Below are 22,819 nucleotides of genomic sequence, written 5' to 3' on the forward strand. Positions count from 1 at the left end.
AAGCCTGACCATTAAAATTGTTGTTTAATGTTTATTTATTTGAGAGAGAGTGACAGAGCATGAGCAGGGAAGGGTCAGAGACAGAGGGAGACACAGAATCCGAAGCGGGCTCCAGGCTCCGAGCTGTCAGCACAGGGCCCGAGGTGGGGCTCACACTCATGAACCATGAGATCATGACCTGAGTCAAAGTCAGATGCTTAGCCGACCGAGCCACCCAGGCGCCCCCATTGAACCCTAGTTCTGTCCTGAGCCCACGCTGAGCAGAGAGAGCCCCGGCTGCGGAGTAGACAGAGATAAGTCTAAGTTCTGGCCCTGCCCCTTCAGCCACATAGGGACTGTCACCCCTCTGAGCCTCAGGGCCCTCCTCTTCACGGTGCATGCTTGTGCTGTGCTCATGGGGACCCGATGGGATGCTGTGTGCAAAGAAGACAGCTCACTCAGGACTTTTTCTTTTCTCCCTTCTGCTTGGGGGTAGCCACATTTCCCCTCTGCCTGAGCAAAGTTGGAAGATCCTTATTGCCCCTCAGTCTTCCTCCTGGGATTTGGAAATAAACCCATGGTGCCCTCGGCCAAACCGGGTCTCAGTTCCCAGTCCTGCCAAGGACTTGCCGTGTGACCTTACCAAGGAGCCCACCCCTCTAGACCTCACTTTTTCCCAGCTGTGAAATGAAGCCTTTGGGCCCCGCGGTCCCCGAGGGCCTCCGAGACTCCAGGTACAGCTGATTTGCAAAGCCCCCCCCCCCCCCCCGTTAAGGGGAATGGGGGTGGGGGATGGGCTCCTCTTTGTTGTTATCCTGGCAACAGGAGCACGACACGAGCCCTGAGAATTTTTAGCATCAACCTAAGAATCTCACTCCTTGTACCCCTTCCCCAGAGTCTAGGATGATTGCCCTAGTTGGCTGTGGGGGAGAAAGTCCTTCTTCCCCACCACACCCCAAGCTGCCCAGTTACGTAAGAAGGCCAGGCACCCTGCCACTGTCCATGGGGGCCGGCGGCCTCTGCCAAGATGCTCAGGCCTCTGTGTCAAGCCTCCGTGTCTTGATTCTCGGGGCAGACTACCTTGAACCCAATCCCAGTGACATTTCCCATAAATCTGCCCCACACCCCAGAAGCCACCTGACACCTCAGGGCTATTCTGGGGAGCTGAGGTAGGATTCAGAGCCTCTGGGAAATGTCGTCTGGAGCCTAGATGCCCTGAAACAGATGTCCTCTCCTCTCCTCCCTCCACCCCCTCCCCCCCTCCCCCCAGGGAAGACAGAGCTATCCCAAGAGGGCAGAGCTCTGGGAGGGTCATGAGAGCCCTATTCTCTGTCCCTACAAGGATCATCCCGTCAGAATCTAGTTAAACTGAACTTTGGAGGAAGCTTTGAAGGGGGAGAAGTCCTCGGTTGGGCCGCGGGTCATAAGAGGGCCCAATTAGGTAATGCCTGAATATCCTAACAGGAAGTCAATGAAACGTGTCTGAAGTTAACAAATCGAGGGAAAGCAACGGAGCATGTTACTTAGCACCATGGAGATTGCCTCAGGCAGGTGAGGGGATGGGATGGACAGGAAACTTATTTTTCTTTAGGAGCTGTTTGGTGCTATTTGATTTTTTTTTTTTTTGCATTATGTGCAAATATTATATCGATAAAATGTTTTAACTTAAGGAATTCATCATGAGGTAGAACACAATTAAGTGCTTCGTAATTTCTCTCCTGTGATCCGCTGCTCTCGTGGACCCACCTCTGCCATGGCGGGGCGCCACCTTGACCCAGAGACAAAAGCCACAGGGGTGCCAGGGTGGGGATGTGGCCAGCCCCTCTGGGAATGACCTTAAGGGGAGCAAATCTCCCCTTGAAGGCGGACTTGGGTTTCAGAAACGGCCCAAGGTGGAGATCAGCCTGAGACAGTGCAGGAAACAGGCCAAGGCCAGGGGTCTGGAGTCAGAGGCCCACCTGGGATGCCTGGCTCTGCACTCTCTGGGGACATCATGGTCACTTCCCTGCTGGGTGCCTCGGTTTCCTCGTCTGTGTGGTGAGGGTGGCAGGGCGAGTGATAACTCCTCCCTGCATGGCAAGTTCTCTGCCTCTGGCAAGGGGAACTGCGCACACAGGAGAGATTGTTACCTTGAAAAGCAAAGAAAGGGATTCCTTAAGGAGCCCGGGTCTGTGGCTGGTTCTCGGGGGCGGAGCTTCAGGAAGCCAACCTTGCGGAGAGGCCGCATTGACTGAGGAGTGTCCAGCTGGAACGTTCATGAAGGTCTGGGAACCAAAATCAATACTGCTTTTCCATCTGAGACTTCAGTCGCTTAACAGCAGCTGGGGGCACCCCCCTTCACCACTTTGTCCCCAGCATCCTTACCCTGCACCAGCCTCCAGGTTATCAGCCCCGTCTGCTGACAGGTGACATCTCTGAGGTTGGGTTTGCTCACCTGTACAACGGCAACAATAATACTTATCCCATAGGACCGACGATTCCAGGGCAGGCACTATGCCCTGAATGCCCACTGCTGGGTCCCCATGCCTGGTATCGTGCCTGGAAATAGTAGATGACCAACAGTGATTGGCTGAGCAGATGGTCGATGGGAGAAGCTTACCTAATCATGCCCTATGGCACCTGGCATCCCTAGGGAGGCAGAGGTTGGGACCCTGGGGTGCTGCCTCTCCCAACGAAAGAGTACCCTAAAAGCTTCCCCTGCCCTGCCTCCTCCTAGACCCAGAAAAGCCACATTCAGGGAATCGGGCTATGGGCAAAGGGAAGACTTGAGTGTAATCCCCAGGGTGAGCCATCTCTGGAATGGTGACATCAGTGCCCTTCCTGTGCCAGGACCCTCCTTCCCACCCGAGCCAGGGAGAGAGCCTGCCTGCCAAGGGGACAGACCAGGAATGCATTCATTCCCACCCAACTCCTGCCCTCTGTCCAAGTCATGCTCAGCGTGAGGCCAAGCCCACGGGGCAGTTCTGGGACCTGGACTAGCTTGTCCCATTGTGTGACATCCCCATCACCTTGGGACAAGCTCCCCTGCCCCTCCCTGTTAGTCTCTAACTCAGGGGCCATTTGGCAATATCTGGGGACACTTTCATTGCTGAAATTGGGGGGTGTTACTGGCATCCAGCAGGTAGAGGCCAGAGATGCTGTTAAACATCCTCCAGTGCACAGGACAGTCCCCACAACAAAGCATCCAGCTCGAAATGTCAGCAGTGCCTACTGTTGCAATTAGTACACCTCCTCCGACTAGGAAGGGCCCCATTTTGCAGGTAAAGAACCTAAGGCTCAGAGAGGCTGTCTAACCTGCCCAAAGTCACAGAGCTCGTAAGCAGAAAAGCAGGGTTCAAACCTAGCACTCTCTTGACGCTAAATCTTGAGCTCATTTCACTGCCCCACACAGTTTCTGTGACACCTGTCCCCGGGACAGGCCTAAGGTCACCAAACGCCCCTTCCCCAAAAGAAAGAATAAACAGGGACCTCACCCTGGATCTTCTATCTGACAGCCTGGCTTCTCGGGCACCCTGAGATCCAGAGGGGTTGGAGACCTAGTTTCCCACCCACAGTAAAACCCTGGTGGGAGGTGGGCGTTCTAGAAGAGATCACATACAAATGCACCACCTGTGTGTGCACCATCAGGACAGAAGACTGGGAAAGGCAGTCAGGAACCCCTATGAAAGTTTTTCAACTTTTTTTTAATGTTTATTTATTTTTGAGACAGAGAGAGACAGAGCATGGGCAGGGGAGGGGCAGAGAGAGAGAGAGGGAGACACAGAATCCGAAGCAGGCTCCAGGCTCCGAGCTGTCAGCACGGAGCCGGACGCGGGGCTCGAACTCACAGACCGTGAGATCATGACCTGAGCCGAAGTCCGACGCTCAACCGACTGAGCCACTCAGGCGCCCTGCCTGTGAAAGTTTTTAAAATGTGAGCTTCAGATCTGACCAAACACAGTGTGTGTCCCAGGTCTGCTAATGCGACCTGTTCACACAGGGCACACAATTTGGCCCCTCTGAGCCAAGGCTCCTAGACCTGTAGAGTGAGGTTCATCCCGCCCACCCCCCAGAACTGCCTGCGGAACAGTGAAGTATTGGGAGATCCCTGGCCTGCCTCACCCTGTCCGGCAGGCTCAACAACTCACCCATGTGTCTGTCCCCAGAGATCTCCCTGGATGTGGACGCAGACCGGGACGGCGTGGTGGAGAAGAACAACCCAAGAAAGGTACCTAGTTACCGGGGCAGATGGGACTGGCATGGGCGGGGGGGGGTGCCTGGGGGCAGAGCCCCAGGATGGATCCCGTAGTTCTCCCAGCAGACACAGACAGCTCCCCTTTTACAGAGGAGGAGACTGAGGCCCAGCACAGTCTCCCGCACACGGACACGGCACACCCGTGGCAGAGCTCACGGGGGAGCCGGGCTCCTTAAAGCAATAGCTACAGAGCCCTTTCCTGAGTCTCAGTTCCACCCCCCCCCCACAGGATGGGACACTAGTTTGTGGAAATAATGACCGTCCTGCCACAGAGAAAGTGCTGCCAAAGCATTTGCTCTCATTATTCCCCCCCCCTTTTTTTTTTAATTTTAAAACTGAACGAGGGGGACTGTCAGGAGGAAAGATTGCATTAATCGTTCTCAGTTCAAGTCATATATTTTTTCTCACTTTAGAGGAGAGAGCAAGTGGGGGGAGGGAGGCAGAGGGAAAGAGAGAGAGAGAGAGAGAGAGAGAGAGAGAGAGAATCCCAAGCAGGCTCCACTCTTAGCCCAGAGCCCAACGCAAGGGCTTGATCCCAAGACCCTGGGATCATGACCTAAGCTGAAATCAAGAGTGGGATGCTCGACCAACTGAGCCATCCAGGCGCCCGTGCATGTTATTTTTCATGGTGCACACACAACGCCTCTCCTGTTCTACTCATTCATTCATTCATTCATTCATTCATCATTCATTTATTCTCTTTTATCCTGCATTCCACACTCCCATTCTGCTCCCCTGCAAAGGGCCATTTTAATGGGCTCAAGGTGTTTCTTTCTGTTCTCATGATTCTTTTTTTTCCTTTTTAAATTTTCTTTATTTTGAGAGAGACAGAGACAGCACGAGGGGGGGGAGGCGCAGACCGAGGGAGAGAGAGGCTCCACACTGTCAGTGCAGAGCCTGATGTGGGGCCTCGAACCCACAAACCAGGAGATCATGACCCGAGCTGAGGCCGAGAGTTAGACGCTTAACCGACGGAGCCACCCAGGCGCCCCTGTGTTCTCAGGATTCTCGTAGAACGCACAGTGTGGTTCGTGCGCGTGTATGTTTTAACTCGTGTCGAGAGCCTTGTGCTGTCCATTTCATGCTGCTTTTCTCCTTTGCCCTCAAGCCGGTTGTTCAGCTCCACTGGTTTCGCCCTGCGTATATCCAGGCGGTTTGCTCCTACCTATTTTCCATTTCCTGGCCTTCTACGTCACCGATGTTTTTGCCAGGGGCCTATGTTACTTGCATATGCCAGTTCATCCCCAGAGAGGACTTGTACGGTGCCCTCAGTGTAGACCCAGGGCAGATGCTCAGGGCTGGAGAATCAGAAGGGCCTCCAGGAAGAACGGATGGCCGTGCCACAACCAGGAGGAGGAGTGGGGTTGGCCAGGTTAGGGGGACACAGGAGCACGCAGTGAGCACAGCAACATGTAAGGGCACAGGCCTGAGAGCTGGGGGAGCAGAGCGAGCGAGGGGGAAGGTGGAGGGGGGCTGAAGGAGAGCCGGCAGGTCTCGCCGGGCCTTGCAGCCTGCGGTGAGGGATCGGGACTTTATCCTAAGTCAACAGGGAGCCCCCGGCAGGGCTTAAAGCAGGAAAGCAACATGATCTGGTTGGAGCTCGTTCCAATTCGGCCCTGGCTGCAGCGTAGAGAATGGATCGCCTTGCAGGTCCCATTTGGACCACTCAGCATGTCTGCAAACAGCTGGGTGTCTGTCCGTCCAGGCATCTCCCCGTGATCCCCTGTGGACTTCAGAGCCGGTCATAGAATGTCGGCGGGCTCATTTCTCTGGCCTCCCTCCGTCTCCCTGCCTCCACCTCCTCCAGGCACAGGCACACCAGACACAAGGCTCATAAAAGCCCCGGTCAGTTTTCCTATCTCTGGGTCTCCCTCTGCCACCGTCCCCCTCCTGAGCTTACCTCCAGTGCTTACACTGCCCCTCTCCAGGCATCAGATGGGGAGTTTGCGTTTGCCAAGTGCCCCCTGCCCCTGATGAGCGGTGACTGCTCTTTCTGTCATCCTGGGGCTGTCTCTTTGGTGTCCCGTGGGATCTGCAGTGGCGCCGGGAATCAGCCAGAGGGTAGACAAGAAGGCACTGACCTGTCTCCCTGCCGACGCAGGCATCCTGGACCTGGGGCCCTGAGGGCCAGGGGGCCATCCTGCTGGTGAACTGTGACCGAGACACGCCCTGGTTGCCCAAGGAGGATTTGAACGACGAGAAGGTCTACAGCAAGGAAGGTACCAGCGGGACCCACGCTCGGGGTTGGGGGCAGGGAGAAGCAATAGAAACACTCCTGCTCAGTCCTGGGCCGGGCCAAGGCAGAGGCTGGAGCGACCTTCAGTCTCCTGGGGATGGTGGACTGAAGTATCCACTCTTGCTAAAAAATAAAAAAAAAAAAAAAAAGACAAATCTACGAATGTGGTTCAATCGGAACCACATTTTTTAGGAGTTACACATACTCATACACCTAGGGAACGGACTGGAAGGAAATTCTCAAGAGGTCACAGGAGATCATGGTTTTGGAGGTGATAACCGGGTTTTATGCTTTTCTGCAGTTTCCACAATATGCATGTGGGGGGGGGGGTGCAGGTTCTGTCTTGATGGGAAAAGTGAGGGTTGTTTGCGAGCCAACAGTCCAGCCCCACGTCTCTTAATTCTAACCTCCCCGTGCATCCCCCTGCCCCGCCCCCCGCCCTCGCCACAGACCTCAAGGACATGTCCCAGATGATCCTGCGGACCAAAGGCCCAGACCGCCTCCCCGTGGGATATGAGATCGTTCTCTACATTTCCATGACAGACTCGGACAAAGTGGGCGTGTTCTACGTGGAGAGTGAGTGACCCCTGCCCTTCTGAACGCTTCCGTCCCTTCAGCACTCACTGAGCTAAGCTCGCCGGGGCCCAGCTCTGCCCTCCACCTTCCCCAAAGTTATCCCCAGCTCTGCCCCAGGCCTTCCCCAGACGCCTCTGTGGAGTCTCCTGTCCTCCCACCCCTTAGCAGTTATGGCCCCTGTGGGTGCAGGTGACTGGAGAGGGCCAGGATTGGCCTCTTAGAAATAGCCGCTGGGAGCACTCTTGTCCTGTGAAGTCACGAGGCCCCAGGGATGGGCCTCTCCCGCCTCAAAGGAGTTGGTAGTGACGCAGGTTTATGTACAACCCAGAGTCCCCCCTTCCCCATGAACCAAAGGAGGAAGGGCTTTTGAGGTCCATCACCTTTCTAGAGCCACATCACCTTCATAATATGCACCCATCACTTCCCTGGGTGTTTTCTGCCCATCTCGGACTTTCTGGAGCAGAAAACGACCTCTGACTCTTTTTTTTTTTTTTTTTTTAGTGTTTATTTTCAAAAGAGAGAGCATGTGCATACACAAGCAGGGCAGGGGCAGACAGAGAGAGAGAGCGGGGGACAGAGGATCCGAAGCGGGCTCTGTGCTGTCAGCACAGAGCCCCCCATGGGGCTCAAACTCACAAACCGTGAGGTCGCGACCTGAGCCAAAGTGAGACGCTCAACCGACTGAGCCACCTGGGTGCCCCGGCTGCCTTCTAACTTTTAAAGGGTCTCCAATGAGGTTCTGGGCACCTTTGCAGAGCTGACCCCTTGCTCCTCTTGATGGTGACAGGGCACCCTGGGTCCCCGCTGTGCAGGGAGCTTGCTTCCACCGCAGAACTAGCCCTCACAGCTGCCCGCTCTGTCTCATTCTTTCTAGAAATACACGTTGAGCCCCCTCAGTGCCAAGTGCCATTCTCAGTGCCGGGGTCCTGGCAGTGAACTCTGCAGTCCCGGCCTGCCGTGGGGGAGGCGATGGGGTGACCTGATAAGTGAGGGAGTGAGGGAGACCTGATAAGGAGCACAACTGGAGGGAACGATACCCACCAAGTAATAGGGAACATCAGAGACAGAGGGGAGGCCTCGCTAGCCTGGGAAGGTCTGGGAAGGCTTCTCTGAGCAGGTGACATTTGAGCTGAGACCCAAATCAACAATGGGGAGGAAATAGCCATTCATGAGCTGAGGGAAGAGTGTTCCAAGCAGAGGGAACAGCACATACAAAGCCCAGAGGAGCGGACCAGCTTGGGGCGTTGGAGGAGCAAAAGGGAGACCAGAAGTGGTGGCTGTGTTGGAGTCAAGGTCAGCGATCTGGGCAGAGGCCAGGGCATGCAGAGAGAGGCCTTGGATTTTATTCTGAGTGCAGTGGAAAGCCATTAGAGGGTTTTAAGCAAGGGGCTGTCAAGATCTGATTTATGTATTAAAAGCCTCTCTCAGCAAAATAGTTTGCTTTGCAATTTGCCATGATGTGGGGCGGGGCTTCCCCTGTGTGCCCAGCTGTCTGGGGGGCCCCGGATCTCCAGCCTACCTCTGGGGCCCACCTCTGGACAGGCTTGCTAGAACCACGAGGAGTTGGTCACGGGGGCCCTGGGCCCTCACCGCGGGGGGTGATTTAACCAGAACAGCAGTGGACAGCGGCCACCCAAAGCCAGTCCTCCCTCTGATCCACCCTGGGCCCGGACAGTGACCTCACACAGGTTGGAACGTCCCCAGAGACAGGCCGGCTCTGCTGCCCCAGGGGGCCGGAGAGGTTGATGTTTACCCCGTCCAGTCCAGGGTTGCCACAGCGACAGGGGCTGCCGGCGGGACCGGGCCTCCACCTGTGCCTCTCGACCGTGACATTGAATTGTAACGCGGGATGATTTGCTGGCGGTGACACCTGCACGTTATCCAGAGGGCCCTGTTTGGTAGTGGGCGCGGGTCGCCGTCTGGCCCCGCAATCACATCGCGGCCCCTCACTTGCCATCCGAGATGGGCCCTGCGTAGACAAGCACCTTGAGGCTCCGTCGCCCCGTCTGTCTTATCTGGGCTGCTGTCCCGAGGGGCGAGGGGGGCCCGTTCCTGACACGGCGACGATTCCAGAATAGTTCCCCACAAAATGTGGAATCTTGGAAAGAACAGGTGGGGGGAAGGGAATAATCCATCTGTGACGGTTTTCTTTCCTTCTGGGCAAAGATTTTCGGGTTTGGTCAAAATCTGAGTACGGCGATGGGTGAGAGCGTGTTGTGTTACACGAATGCAGTGTTTCACCTGTGTCCCCCAAGGGCTGGGGGCCGGGCTGGAGGCCAAGGGACCCCAGGAGGGAACTCCGGAGCCTGGGAAGTTCAAACCCTGCATCTGGGCAAGTCTGCTCACAAGCCCACGCCCTGTGAGTTCATCTGGGACGTAGGGATGAACTCCTACGGGTTCATGAACATCCCTGGGTCAGGGATGAGAGGCCTGACCGTCCCTGCTCGCGGTGGGGATTAAACAAGGAACAGATGTCGGGTGCTCAGCACAGTAGCCGGCCCGTGGAATGCTTCTAAAGGTGGCACCTGTTGCTTCTGTTGGGATTATTCTGACGATTATTCATTACAATCATTGCCATAGACAGTGGTCCCCAGTGCTGTCAGGCAGACACAGGTATCTGTGTTCCAGCCTCAGATTCTGCCCCAGGACCCCAACGTTGGGGCCTGACCTCGTCCTCTAAGGATACAGTGACCAGCGTGCCCCAGTCTGCCCAGGACTTTCCTGGCTTTAACACAGAAAATCCCTCCTCCTGGAAACCGCTCAGTCCCCGGCAAACCAGGACAGTTGGTCGCACTATCAAGGAGCCTCCTTGGGAGGTGGAGTGGCTCCAAAGTGACCGGAAGGGTTATGCCAACCCATACCACGCGCCGGCCGGTAGGGCCAATGCCTGGGGCCAAGGAGAGGTCAGGGTGGCTGGCAGGCCCAGCCCGAGGCATGTGGGCTGCTCAACAGAAGGGCATTGTGGCGTCCCGCAGGGAGAGCCGGCCATGCCCAGGCGGCCCGCACCAAGCTGGGGACAGGGGGGGAAGGAGGCTCCTTGGGACAGCGGCTGGATTGTTCCCACCAAGGAATCGATCCGCGCGGCGCTGACCCAAGTCACCAGAAAGAGAGAAACATAAATTGCAGGCCTCGAGGGGGAGAATACCACCTGCAGATGGGCAAGAAGGTGTCCTGGCACCTGACCCAGCTACCTGACCAGACCCCTTCCCTGCCCAGGCCCAGGCCGAATGCCCAAGTGCCCAGAGTCCTGGGGAAGCTTTGGAGCTTCCTGCGAAGACAGGTCCGCTTCTAGGCCTGAGCCCTCTCCCCTGAGCATCAGTGCAAGTTCAACCTGGGACGTACGGGTGGGCCTGAGGGCCTGGAAGAGAACTCTCTCAATTACGTGCACCCATCTGGATCTGCTTGGTGATCGGGAGGTACTCAGGGCGCACGCTGTCGTTTCCGGGTCGGGCCGTGACGAGCTCCTTGGCACATCCGGTGTCTGAGTCTGTCTGCCTCGTTTCTTGGGCCCACCCAAGGCAAGGTGAGGTGAGGTATTATTTCTTCGCCTTCTGTTCATAAGCCGTTCAGTGAGAAGGCCCTGAGGTTCGCAGGAAGGTCGGTGCCAACTCACTGACGGGCTCTTGTAATACGAATGCCAACAGGCCCCAGGTGGGTTACTGATGGTTACCCGGGGTTACTGGGTTTCCCTAAGTTACTGATGCTGCGTCCTTTTATCTTGCAATGACTTTGTGGCGTCGGTGTTATTATCCCCATTTAACAAACGGGCGAACTGAGGCTCAGGGAGGTTAAGTGAACTCCCTAAGGTTTTGCTTGTGAAGTTAGAGCGGTATTTGAACCCAGGTCTCTCTGACTCTGGAGGTCATAACCACTAGGGTCACCTGCCCTCAGCGAGATGAATAAGTTAACCAGACCTATACCAGGGTCTAGTTGAGCATATTGTCCTAATGTGAGGGACTGTCCTGAACCCGGGCTTCGGAGATTCCTCCATTTAATTTACAAGGGTTTTTTTTTTTTTTAATGTTTATTGATTTGTGAGAGAGAGACAGAGTGTGAGCAGGGGAGGGTCAGAGAGAGAGAGAGACACAGAATCCGAAGCAGGCTCCAGGCTCTGAGCTGTCAGCACAGAGCCCGACACGGGGCTCGAACTCACAAACCCTGAGATCATGACCTGAGCCGAAGTCAGATGCTCGACCGACTGAGCCACCCAGGTGCCCCTTAATTTACACGTTTTAATCAAGCACCCTATTTGTACCAGGACTGTCCCGGTGACATGTTCTAACCCATGGGTGACTGGTCATTCATCATTACCATTGTTATTGACGATGAGTATTAAGCTGAGCCTGATTCTGCCCTTCCAGCTCTGCAGGGCATAAAGAAACTCCTTCTGGAAGCTCTGCATAGGGTCCTACCTCCATGCCTTTGGCAATGCAAGTATCTCCTCTCCTCGCCACGCCCCACCTCTGCCACCCTAAAGGGCCTCTCAAAGTCTCCCTTCCTCTGCTCACATGCTTCCCGCCCTACCTCCCTTCCCCTACCCTCCCTACCCCAGTAACTGCCGGGATCTCTCTCCTGTGGCTCACTTATGACGCTTCCCACACCCGTGTTACCTTCTCGTTGGCTGAGCACCGTGCGTAGACCGAGAGAGATGCTACATCCCGACCATTTCTATCCTTCCCCAGAGGTCCTTGCCCATGCTGGCAACACAGTTGTAATTCAATACGTGTGCTCTGGCCTGAAAAATCTATAGGGCATGGCGCGGAAGCCATTGGTTCATTCGGTAGATATTTATTCAACATGAACATGTGCCACGTTGGCTTTGCGCCCAGCCAGGCCTGTCTCTGCCCCCAGGTGGCAGTCTCTCAGGGCCGACAACTAGCCCCCAAGATCATACTCCCTCAGAGAGTCTGTGATGGGCAAGGAGGGGGGGCTGCGGACGCTCCACACAGAGCCCCTGCCTTGGTCTCTGGGGGATCTGGGCATAATTCCCAGAAGGGACACGCATCCAGGCCTGGAAGGAGAGGAACAACCATTCCCAGCGGAGGGAAGAGCCACGAGAAGGTACAGCCAGAGACCACGTGTGGTTCTTCATGCCAACGTGACTTCTGTTCCGCAGACAGGAATTTGGGGTGCAAGTGGGCACGGCGACGTTTTGTTTATTAAGGGGGAAGGGAGATTGGGGTTCAGAATTGCACATGACTTTGTGTCCCAGCTTGGCCACTCACTGGCTGCGTGGCCTCGGAGAAGCCATTTCCCTATCCTGAGACTCGGGTTCCTTGTCTGTAACTCAGGGACGTAATGTCCTTCCTCCACGCGGCTAGCCGCTTAGCCATCATCTGCTGCCATTTTGTGTATACCATGGCGGGGAGGGCTAGCTCATTTCATAGGCGAGGAAGCCGGGAGCCAGAGAGGTCGTCTGGTTCCACGCCACATGGCGAGCGGGCCACAGTGCTGGGACATCGAACGGGCCATGGCCCTCCTGGTGGCGTTTTCTGCTTGTGCTTTTCTCCCTAAGTCTAGAGGACTAGTTTCTCTGCCGTCTCGCCCCCTGCCCCCCTGACACTGCTCCCTGGTGGGGGCGGGGACCTGACATCGGCCCTTCTCCCTCCAGACCCTTTCTTTGGCCAGCGTTACATCCACATCCTGGGCCGACGGAAGCTCTACCACGTGGTCAAGTACACGGGCGGCTCCGCAGAGCTGCTGTTCTTTGTGGAAGGCCTGCGTTTTCCCGACGAGGGCTTCCCGGGCCTGGTGTCCATCCACGTCAGCCTGCTGGAGTACATGGCCGAGGTGAGGGCTCCAGGCCTCCAGCATGAAGGGCTGCCTCCGGGGACCAGGTGGAGTCCTTCCAGAGGGTCCGTCTCGGGGCCCCCACTCGTTCCACTGCCCTCCAAGCCTGGACCACCCCAAGCTTGGAGACCTAGATGCTCCCCCCGCCCTGCCAGGCACACGTGTCTGCGAGGGTCCTCGGAGCCGTGCGCTGGGGACCCTCCGGCTTGCCGCACCGACTCCCCAGGATTCCCTGTGCGTGACGTTTCTGACATCCCCCACGTCTGTCCCCTGGTCTGCCCTCCCCCCTGCAGTAGCGTGGTTCCGAGGCACAGATCCCTCCCGGTTAGCGCAGGGAGCAAACTGGGCCACACACGTGAGGTTTATCGACTACTCGTATGCCCCGCTTTTCTCTCCCCTCACCTGACTGTGGGTTACACCAACTCTGACCCACAGGCTGAACCCCAAATCCCAGCCCCAGGTCACACCCCCACCCTATGGCCACATATGTCACCCATCTTTGTTCTTGGTTTTGGGAAACCGGACGAGAAGGAGGGCACCTGCCCCTCTGGAGGAGAAGCGACCCTCACTTAGATGTATCCTGCTGACAAGGGTCTTAGGCCCAGACTCCCACCTCTCGGGCCCAGCCCGCTTTACTCAGATACAGGGAGGAACCTGGCTCTCGTGCCCACTGTCAGGTCCAGACCACTTCGGGCCAGGACACAATGGGCTCTGTAGAAGGTGAGGCTGGGTCTAGCTCAGACTTCTGAGAACAGGCTCCGGAGTCAGACTGCCCGGCTTCGAGCCCTTGAGACACGGGGCGGGTGAATTTGCCCCCGTGCCTTCGTTTCCCCGTCTATGAAACAAACGGCAAAAGTTTCTCCTTCTGGAGCCGTTGCGAGCATCCAAACTTGTAGGAACCCATTCCTCAGAATCCCTCAGGTCCCTCAGGAGAAGAAAGGCAGGAAAGGTGACGCTCACCGGACGAGGTAAGGAGAAGGCTTCTGTTCCCACCTGTGCCTGGAGTAGCCTGACCATCGGGGTGTCAGACCGGCCCCCCTAGTGGAAACCAGCAGAGATTGAAAAAGCAGACCCAGGCAGGAAAGGCCAGCGAGGCCCATAGTCCCGTCCGCTCCCGCCTTCTCTGCCAAGGGCAGGCGCCGTTTCCTGTAGGTGTTCAAAGCCAAGTACGGAAAGGAACCCTGGAGTTCGCTTGTTTTCCCTCAGGTTCCAGGCAAGCCTTCTGAACATTTCCTTAAAGAACAACCTGGACGTTGCAAAACTCCCCCCAAACATTTGAAACGTTCACCTGTAGAAAAGGGCAAGGTGCCCGGAGCAGAAGCAGAAGGCCCGGGGCCGGCTCGGCCGTCCTGTGGGCCAATTTCAGGAAGTGGACTTCGATGGGGCAAGATCTGATAGTGACTGCCTGGGTTCAAATCCAGGCTTTACCCCTTGCTGATCACGTGCCCGTGGGCAGCCGCATAACAAGCCTGTGACTAGAGGTCTGTGACTCAGTTTCCCCACCTGCAAAGCAAGGGGTTATGATAGTATCTACCCCCTGGGGTTGCTGTGGGGCAGAAAGGAGAGGGCACAGGTGACGCTACCCCAGGGCCCGGCACGCGGCGCGTGTTCAACAAATGTAGGCTGCTTGTCGATTCCACCCGCTCTACGAGGCAGGCCTGAGACGCACCCTGACCAGACTCTGTGATCTCCTCCTTTGTCCCGTGCCCAGGAGATTCCCCTGACACCTATCTTCACGGACACTGTGGTGTTCCGGATTGCTCCGTGGATCATGACCCCCAACATCCTGCCTCCCTTGTCAGTGTTCGTGTGCTGGTAAGCAAGCAAGGGGCTAACGCTGGGGCTTTGGGGGCAGACAGACCTGAGTTCAGATCCTGGCTCTGTCATTTACCGCCCGTGTGACCTTGGGCGACCCACGGGGCCTCTCTGTGCCTCCGTTTCTCTGAAATGCTGACATCACACGGTCACCGTGGGCATGAAAAGAAGCAGGCAAAGTATTAATCCAAGGTCTTGGTACAGTCTGTGCTTCAAATACGATAGCCATCATTTCTTTTCTCATTCTCGCCCGTGTCATCTGGTTGGGAACCTCCCATGGGTGTTCAGCTCATCTTAGGCAGCATTTTTTTTTTTTTTTTGAGCATCTATTATGTGCTAGGCACCTGCAGCAAAAGCAGAGACAAGGAAAAGCAGGGCCTGCCTGGGTGCCGGCCAAGCCGAATGGGACCCTGAGGCCCCGGGCCCATCCCCTGCCTCTAGGCTAGACACAGCTTTTCTTTGGAAATCTGGGAAGGTGGGGGCAAGAACCCCCTTTCTCGTTTTATTTGTTTGTGACCTTGGCAAACGCCGCGACTAGAGCAATTCGCTTGGCCTTGGCTCCACCTTTGCGAAGGTCACTATGAACGCATTCGTGGCCTCATCTGCCCAGCACAGCCCGGAGGTGCCAGCCGCTTGTTGCCACCTCGGTTGGACTGGCCCTTGTCCCTCCTCACCCTTCCTCCTGGCCTCCCTCTCTTCCCCAAACTTCTCAGCATGAAGGACAATTACTTGTTCCTGAAAGAGGTGAAGAACCTGGTTGAGAAAACCAACTGTGAACTAAAGGTCTGCTTCCAGTATGTAAATCGAGGCGACCGCTGGATCCAGGTGAGGAACCCCGGGCTGGGAGGGACGTGGGCCATGGCTACGCAGGGAGAGTTGGCTTCATGTCAGGGCCCTGGCACCCAGCAGCTCCATGTGTGGGAATTCTGCTGTCAACTCATACGTGCACATGTGCACAGAGATCTAAATGTATAAGGCAATTCACTGCAGCATTGCTCCTTATAGCAGCAAAAGATTATAAAACAACCTAAATGTTTATCCACAGGCGACTGGAATATGGCATGATGGGCTAGCCTTACTGTGGAGTACTATACAGCAGCTAAAAAGAAGCCAACCTATATATACAGAATGCACTTCAAACAAAGATGTTACTTGCAAGAAAATGTGCATAGGATGTTATTGATTATGTTTTAAGAAGTGGGGTTGATAGGAGTGCAAACGTGCTTGGAGCATGCAGAGACTATTTGAAGAAGGATATGTAAGAAACCACTGCCGTCGTTTGCTAGTGAAAAGAACTGGGGAGGCTGGCTTGTCTGACAGCTCTCCTTGGTGTCCCCACAGGATGAAGTTGAGTTTGGCTACATAGAGGCCCCCCATAAAGGCTTCCCCGTGGTACTGGACTCCCCCCGAGATGGATACCTGAAGGACTTCCCAATGAAGCAGCTTCTGGTGAGATGCTGAGGGCCACCTTGGGGTGAGGGGCAGGGGAAACAATCCTGAGGACTCTTACAGCACAGAATGGTCAGGAGACCTTGGGCATCCTTGACAAATTAGACTGTGGCCCAGCACCTCCATCTTTTCCCCTGCAGAATGGGTCAGTTGGGATAGTGACCTCCAAGGTCCTTTCCTTGGAGAATTTTCTCATAGGAAAGTGCGACACTACCCCAGGGCCTGACACACCCCAAGTGCTCGATAAATGTTCTATTGTTATCACTTGCACCCACTTGGGAAGGCAGGAGTGAAAAGCACCCTGACGTGACTTTTTTGATCCCCTGGCTAAAAAGTTTTCTCGTAGGAGAGTTATCTCACAGGAAATGGGAGCTATGGGAAAGAGATGGGGCAAGAACCCTAACTCCTGCCCCTGCCCCACCCCCCACTGGCAGAAAAATAAGTTCCAAAGAGGAAAATTATAGTGAAGCCATTGTCGAAAATCATGGTTCCAACTTCAAAGCTCATTGAAGCTGTGGTTTTTTAGCTTATGTGTGGTTTTTTTGTTGTTGTTTTGTTTTTGTTTAAAGAGAGAGAGCAGGGGAGGGGCAGAGAGAGAGAGAGAGGGAGAGAGACACAGAGAGAATCTCAAGCAGGCTCCACACCCAATGCAGATCCCAACACAGGGCTCAATCCTACAATCCTGGGATCATGACCTGAGCTGAAATCAACCAACTGAGCCATCCAGGTGCCCCAGTGTATGTGTTTCTTTAAAGCAATCCGACTCCCTGATTCTAGAGGCCATTGCCACCCCGCTTATGCCCTGACCCACTGGCAGAATAAGGGCAGAACCGAAGCCTGTCTCCTTTGTCCTCACCGTCCACCCTGAACAGGCAGGGGATGCTTGGATGGAGCAAGAGACAGAGACGGGGATAGGTCAGGGGGCTTTCCCAAGGTCACATGCATGGCAACCTCTCCTGGAGTCCCGAGAGGGCCACAGGGTCACGCCTACTTCTTGAGAACCTTCCCTAACCTGGGGCCCTCGCCACGGTGAAATGGTAGAGCCTGGCCTCGCGTCTTAGACTCCTCAAGCCTCAGTTTGCGCATCTGCAAATGGGGATAGAAACCGTATTGTTGTGAGGACTGAAGGCACATCTGGGGCATCCTGGCGCACCTAATACAATGGTCACTATTAGCCATCATTATGGCTGTCAGTCCACAGTCCTAGACATCGTCCTCGGTGAGGACTGTCCACTTCTTCCCACACTGGGAGGGGTAGAATCAAACTGGCCGCCAGCAACGGTGGCCGCAGGCATGAGAACCGAGGCCTCCCAGCTCCTGCTCCCACACTCTTCCCGGGTCACCACCTGCCTTCTTTGTTCCGGGCTGGCCTGGTTCCAAGGCCCCGGGCTGCATTGTTCCCGGAGGCCTGGGCCAAGCCCGGCTTTGTGCTGCCATAAAACCCAGCTGCTCCAGCTCCCGGCAAATCACACCTTGCCATCTGGGGCTCCCAGGCGAGAAAGCGCTAAGCTGCAGCCATCCACCCCACTGGGCACAGCTGTCCCTTGAGCCCTCGGCTGGGCCAGGGCAAGCCACATCTTCCCACCCCACGGTATTGTTTTCTTTTCAAACAAGAATTTTTGTCAGGCAAGCTTCGTCCCGGCCCCAAGGCAAGTCTCCAAGCAAGGCCCCTACTTTTTCACCAAAAAGTCAGGGCAGGAACCTTAAAATTCAAGAGTCACTAGAGGGCTATATTATGTGTCAACTCCAGTTTGTTGGAGCCCTGTGCTAAGAAGGATTCAGAGGCTGCCTCTGGGCTCAGTGAACAGATACGGTTGGCTGGGAATGGGTGGGATGGTCTATACGTTGCGTGTCCGTCATTCCCGCGTGTATCGGTCAGCTTTTCCTCAGTAAGGCTGCAGTAACAAACAACTCCCAAATCTTAATGGCTAACGACTAACGGTCCATGTACTGCTTGAACTCGGCAGTGACTGTTGGCTGGTTACCTGCAGTCCGGCTTCCTCACACCTTCCGCCTTCTAGAGCCCCCGCTGCAGGAGCAGCCCCCAGCCTGGGAAATGCCATTCTCCTAGCACAAGGGGAAGAGAAAGAGTTGGCCGGCACACGCAGTGGATCTCACGGCTTCTGCTCTGCCCTGGCACGCATACTTCTGCTCACGTGCCAGTGGCCAAAGCAAGTCACACGACCAAGTCCAACACTAGGCGGGGAATTCTATTCCTTCCACGGGGAGATACCCACGTACCAGCCACGGCTCAGGATGCAAAGTCTTCTCACTGGGAAAAGGGTAGCAAGTTGCTGGGAACAACGATACAATCTACCACCCTCTCTCTCCAGTATCTAATCGGATGCCTCTTTTTTACAGCTTGGGAAACCAAGGGTCAGGTAAATGAAGCAATGAGCAGGGATTTCAACAGCACAAAATGAGAACTAACTCTGAAGTCACCGATATGTCTCTGTGTCTGAGAAAAAGAGGCACATGCAGAGACCCAGGGCACACACACACTAATACACACTTGTATACCGTCAGGCATGCCCACCCTTACACCAGCGCGCCCACGAACTCAGCCTCCCCGTGCCCAGCCCCCGCTCTTTGGCGGGAATAAGAAGACCATGGGCAAGGCTCTAGACGCTAAGCGGCAGATTAATAAGGTGGTGAAAGAGTAGTCATCAGATGGTGGCTGAGAGGGGGCTGAGGACCTCGGGCTCCAGGAGACTAATGATGGGTGTGTGTCCCATGCCCAGGGCCCAGATTTCGGCTACGTGACCCGGGAGCCCCTCTATGAGCCTGTTACCAGCCTCGATTCCTTTGGGAACCTGGAGGTCAGTCCACCAGTGACTGTCAACGGCAAGACATACCCCCTGGGCCGGATCCTCATCGGAAGCAGCTTTCCTCTGTAAGAGAAGCCAGGGCGGGGCTGGGGGGAGCAGGGGTGGAGGAGTTATTCTTTCTCTTTAGGAGTGGCCTGGGCTGCTCACGCGTGGAGTGATGGGCTGGGAGAACGAACCCCTTCCACAACTCTGAAAAGATGTAGACACGCTTGGAAATGAAACCAAGTTGGCCTTTGTATCTTAGCATGACTTAGGATCTAATATAAAACTAAATACATAGCTCGTCCCCAAATGGGAGGGTGTGTAGTGAGACTATAAACCAGGTAGGGAAGGGACAAAGGAGTCTGTAGAAGGTAATTGACAGAGAATGAGCGGGAGAGTACCAATAAGTCCTTGGGGGTGCCCACGCATAAAAGAGGGCTGCGAAGACGTGGCCCTACCCCAAAGCACCAGTCCCTGGCTCCCTGGCCTGTCCGTAACACCATCACTCCCTCCCCGGATGACCCACTTCCCAGTGAAAAGGCAGATTCTTTCTTGATGAGGACAGTCAGTGGGAAGAGCGATCGGTCTTCATTTCACAATGAAGAGCTATCGGTCCTCATTTCACAGAAGGGCTGCCAGGAACCTGCCTATATGGGACCAGCCAGGATTTGGCCACCAAGTCCCTCTGAGCCACACAGGATGCTCTACCTTCTGGGAGGAGGCCACTGGCCAGGAAGTGACCATTGGTCTAGCTTCTTGCCACCCTCCACTCCATAGTCACTCATCCATTCAGCAGGTATTTTCCAAGTAGCAGCCAAGTGCCAAGCCCTGTGCCAGTCATGGCGTTCTAAACATGAAGCCCAGCCCCGCCTTCAGGGAGACAGTGGAGATCACAGACACGAAACAGAAGGGGCAGAGGAGGGACATATACAGTGATAGACAGAAGCACAGGGAGCCAGGGGAACCCAAAGAATAGGTCCCCCTCGGGGAGTTCAGGGAGGGCTCCTTAGAGACAAATACTTCTTGAGGGCCTCCTCTTCCGGGCACTGTTCTAGGCTGTAGGGATACAACAGTGAGCCAAATAGACAAAGCCCAGCCCTTGGGAAATTTTCAGCTAGGGTCGGAGGAGTACAGAAAATCAGCACGGATGCCAGCAAATAAATGAGATCCTTCTGGAGGCTAATAAGTGCAATGAAGGAGATAGGATAGGGCTACGTGGTGAAGAGTAAAGTTAGCTTCCGTGGGTTTAAGGAAATGACTTGGGAATTGAGGCTTGAAGGAGAAGGGAACAGCCATGGGAAGATCAGAGAGAAAGAGCATTTCAAATAGAAGGAACAGCAAAAGCAAAGCCTTGGGGGATAGCGAGCAGAGCGAGTAGAGCAAGGAGGAAGGGAGGGAACGGAGGTAGCAGACCCGGGCAGCGGCCAGATCAGAGAGGAATTTTGGCCACTGCAAAGGCCTGGAGTCATAGTCTCAGGGTACTGGGGACATCGAAGCCCTCAGAGAGTCTAACAGGAAGCGCTTCCTGGAGGAGGTGTTGCTTAAACTGATTAAAGATCGCAGATCAGTAGAAGTTAATGCAACAAAGAGGCACATGGGCTAGGGCAGGTTTTCGAACTGTGCCTGTGCCCTAGCCCCCTCCAGCAGTCCAGGCAGGACCCCTGAGCACAGAAGCTGGCCTCTTTCTACCCCGTGACACCCTCAGGAACTGAAGGGGCTGAAGGCTGGGCTCCGTGCCATCCATTCATACAGGCCACGGCTGCAGCCACGGCCTCCTTCTTTGCCTCTGGGCACAAACGCCTTCCTGTGCCTGCACCAGGATCTCTCAGCCCTGAGCCTCAGGCTCCTTCCCGTGACTTTGGCTGATGCCGCCCTCGATACAGGCTAGGTCCCAGAGGCTGAACTCCTGCAGGCCCGCTGGTAAGGCAGGCACAGCGGGAAATCCCCTGAAGAGCTACCTCGTCCCCACCCCTACCCCAGGTCCGGTGGTCGGAGGATGACCAAGGTGGTGCGGGACTTCCTACAAGCCCAGCAGGTGCAGGCACCCGTGGAGCTCTACTCAGACTGGCTGACCGTGGGCCACGTCGATGAGTTCATGACCTTCGTCCCCATCCCAGGCACAAAGGTGAGCTGGCCGCTGAGGCCTGAGTGAATAGGATAGTGGAGAACTCATGTGCTACCAGCTCTCGTCAGCAGAGGGCAGGATCTAGAGGTAGTGCACCACAGAGAGGAAGAAGGAAGTAGGCTCAAGTTGGTTTGCACGTTGTCGCTGTGGCAGGGTCAATTTTTAACCAGATATACCAAAATATTAGCATTTCAACATGTCATCAATCTAAAAATTATTAATGAGAGATTTTACATTTTTTTATTCATACCAAGTCTTCAGAATCTGGTGTGTACTTTACCCGGAACAGCACGTCTCAATTCAGACTAGCCACACAGTTCAAGTGTCCAATAATCACAGGGCTAGGGGCTACTGTAATGCTCTGGAGAGCTGTGGGGCGTGGGCCTGGGGCTCTTTTGTTTTCTGAAGGGAAAGGAATGGCTGCAGCGGCATACCCTGGGAATGTCATACAAATGGCCCGGCCTCTTGGCCACGTGGAGAAGCTCTTCCATTCTGCCCGAAGCCACTTTGGACTCTGAGCTTGGACTCCATGGCATTGCGGAGAAAACCCTGCCAGGCCGTCTGTGCCACTTGGCACGGGGAGGCCTGAGACCAGAGGCAGACAGGGCTCCGAGTCCCTGGGGGGGCTCCCTCGTGCTCCTCGGCCACTTCCCTTCTGTGGACACCGTCCCTCTGGACGTTCTCTCACAGCAATTCCGGCTGCTCATGGCCAGTACCTCGGCCTGCTACAAGCTCTTCCGAGAGAAGCAGAGGGAGGGCCACGGGGAGGCCATCATGTTCAAAGGTGAGTGCCCACGGGCCCTTGGCGGGGAGTGGGGAGCTGAGCCCCCCAGAGAGACGCCCAGGAGAAGGGGGCAGAGCACTTTGCCCCTGAGCATCCGGCTCCAGTTTCTGGGGGTCCGGACGGCTCCGGGCTGTGAGGTCACCATGGTGGGAAGCAGCCCCGGCCTCTTGTGACCTTCGCCGTGGTCAGCTGGACCATCGAGCTGCCCTCTGCTCCCTATTATCAGCATACACATTTAAAGTGAACACTTTAAGTGGCACCAGACCCCAAAAAGAGCTAACTGACCTGTGATCTGCATTTGAGGAGCTTGAAAGGGAGATAGAGAAAAATATACATAATGCAGTTGGGGGACAGGAAGAAAAGTGGGAATAGCCTGACATGATCTACAGCCAGACGTCGTTACTATCAGTCCCAGAGTGAGAAATTATCTGCTTAATTTAGGCATGCACTTAACTGGGACAGAGGCAGACGGAGACTAGGTGTGCTCTTGAATTAATTATGGAAAGAGGGAAAGCTGATCGGCTGGAGACGGCGAGCCAGGTTACAGAGGGCGTAACAATTTCTTACACGTTTTTCTTAAATTACTTTTTGTCCCTTTTCAGGTTGGTATCTCCAGTCTGCCTACTCCCAAAAGTCTGCGTTCCTAAGGCTCGTTGATACTTACGTACATCACTGCCCTCCGTATCCAAAGGCAGTGCTCTTGATAGTGACTAGGGGCCAGAACAAAGCCAATTTAAGACCACTGTCCTGTTTTTATTCCCAACCGATGGGGAATTTTTTTTCTTGGCTTGGCCAGCATGAGTCTGGATTTCCTGGAGGCTTCTTTACACAGTAAAAACACCCCCAAAGCTACCCATAGGATATAGGAGCCATTATCTTTATACGGACAGGTCCAAGCGGCACTGTGGAGGCAGCACAGGTACAGGGTGTGACAGCCCCAGTCTCTTTGCCACTGACAGGCTGCAAGATTGGGAAGTGCGATGGACCAGCCAACTCTTCCCAGATCAGGCACCAAAAAAAA

General features: G+C 55.2%; 1 protein-coding gene across 1 annotated transcript in view; it reads left to right on the plus strand.

The window, feature by feature from the left end:
- The window catches only part of PADI2 (peptidyl arginine deiminase 2), a 42,115-nt gene that overhangs the window by 15,871 nt on the left and 3,425 nt on the right, over window positions 1-22,819 (plus strand). Inside the window, exons 4-13 of the mRNA XM_058718925.1 lie at window positions 4,125-4,186; window positions 6,315-6,432; window positions 6,900-7,025; window positions 12,637-12,815; window positions 14,527-14,630; window positions 15,344-15,455; window positions 15,972-16,079; window positions 18,821-18,972; window positions 20,870-21,014; window positions 21,705-21,798. Coding sequence (XP_058574908.1) covers window positions 4,125-4,186; window positions 6,315-6,432; window positions 6,900-7,025; window positions 12,637-12,815; window positions 14,527-14,630; window positions 15,344-15,455; window positions 15,972-16,079; window positions 18,821-18,972; window positions 20,870-21,014; window positions 21,705-21,798 — 1,200 coding nt within the window. The remainder of the gene's footprint in view (window positions 1-4,124; window positions 4,187-6,314; window positions 6,433-6,899; window positions 7,026-12,636; window positions 12,816-14,526; window positions 14,631-15,343; window positions 15,456-15,971; window positions 16,080-18,820; window positions 18,973-20,869; window positions 21,015-21,704; window positions 21,799-22,819) is intronic.

This window comes from Neofelis nebulosa, chromosome 2 (genome assembly GCF_028018385.1).
Source record: "Neofelis nebulosa isolate mNeoNeb1 chromosome 2, mNeoNeb1.pri, whole genome shotgun sequence".
Taxonomy (NCBI): Eukaryota; Metazoa; Chordata; class Mammalia; order Carnivora; family Felidae; genus Neofelis; species Neofelis nebulosa.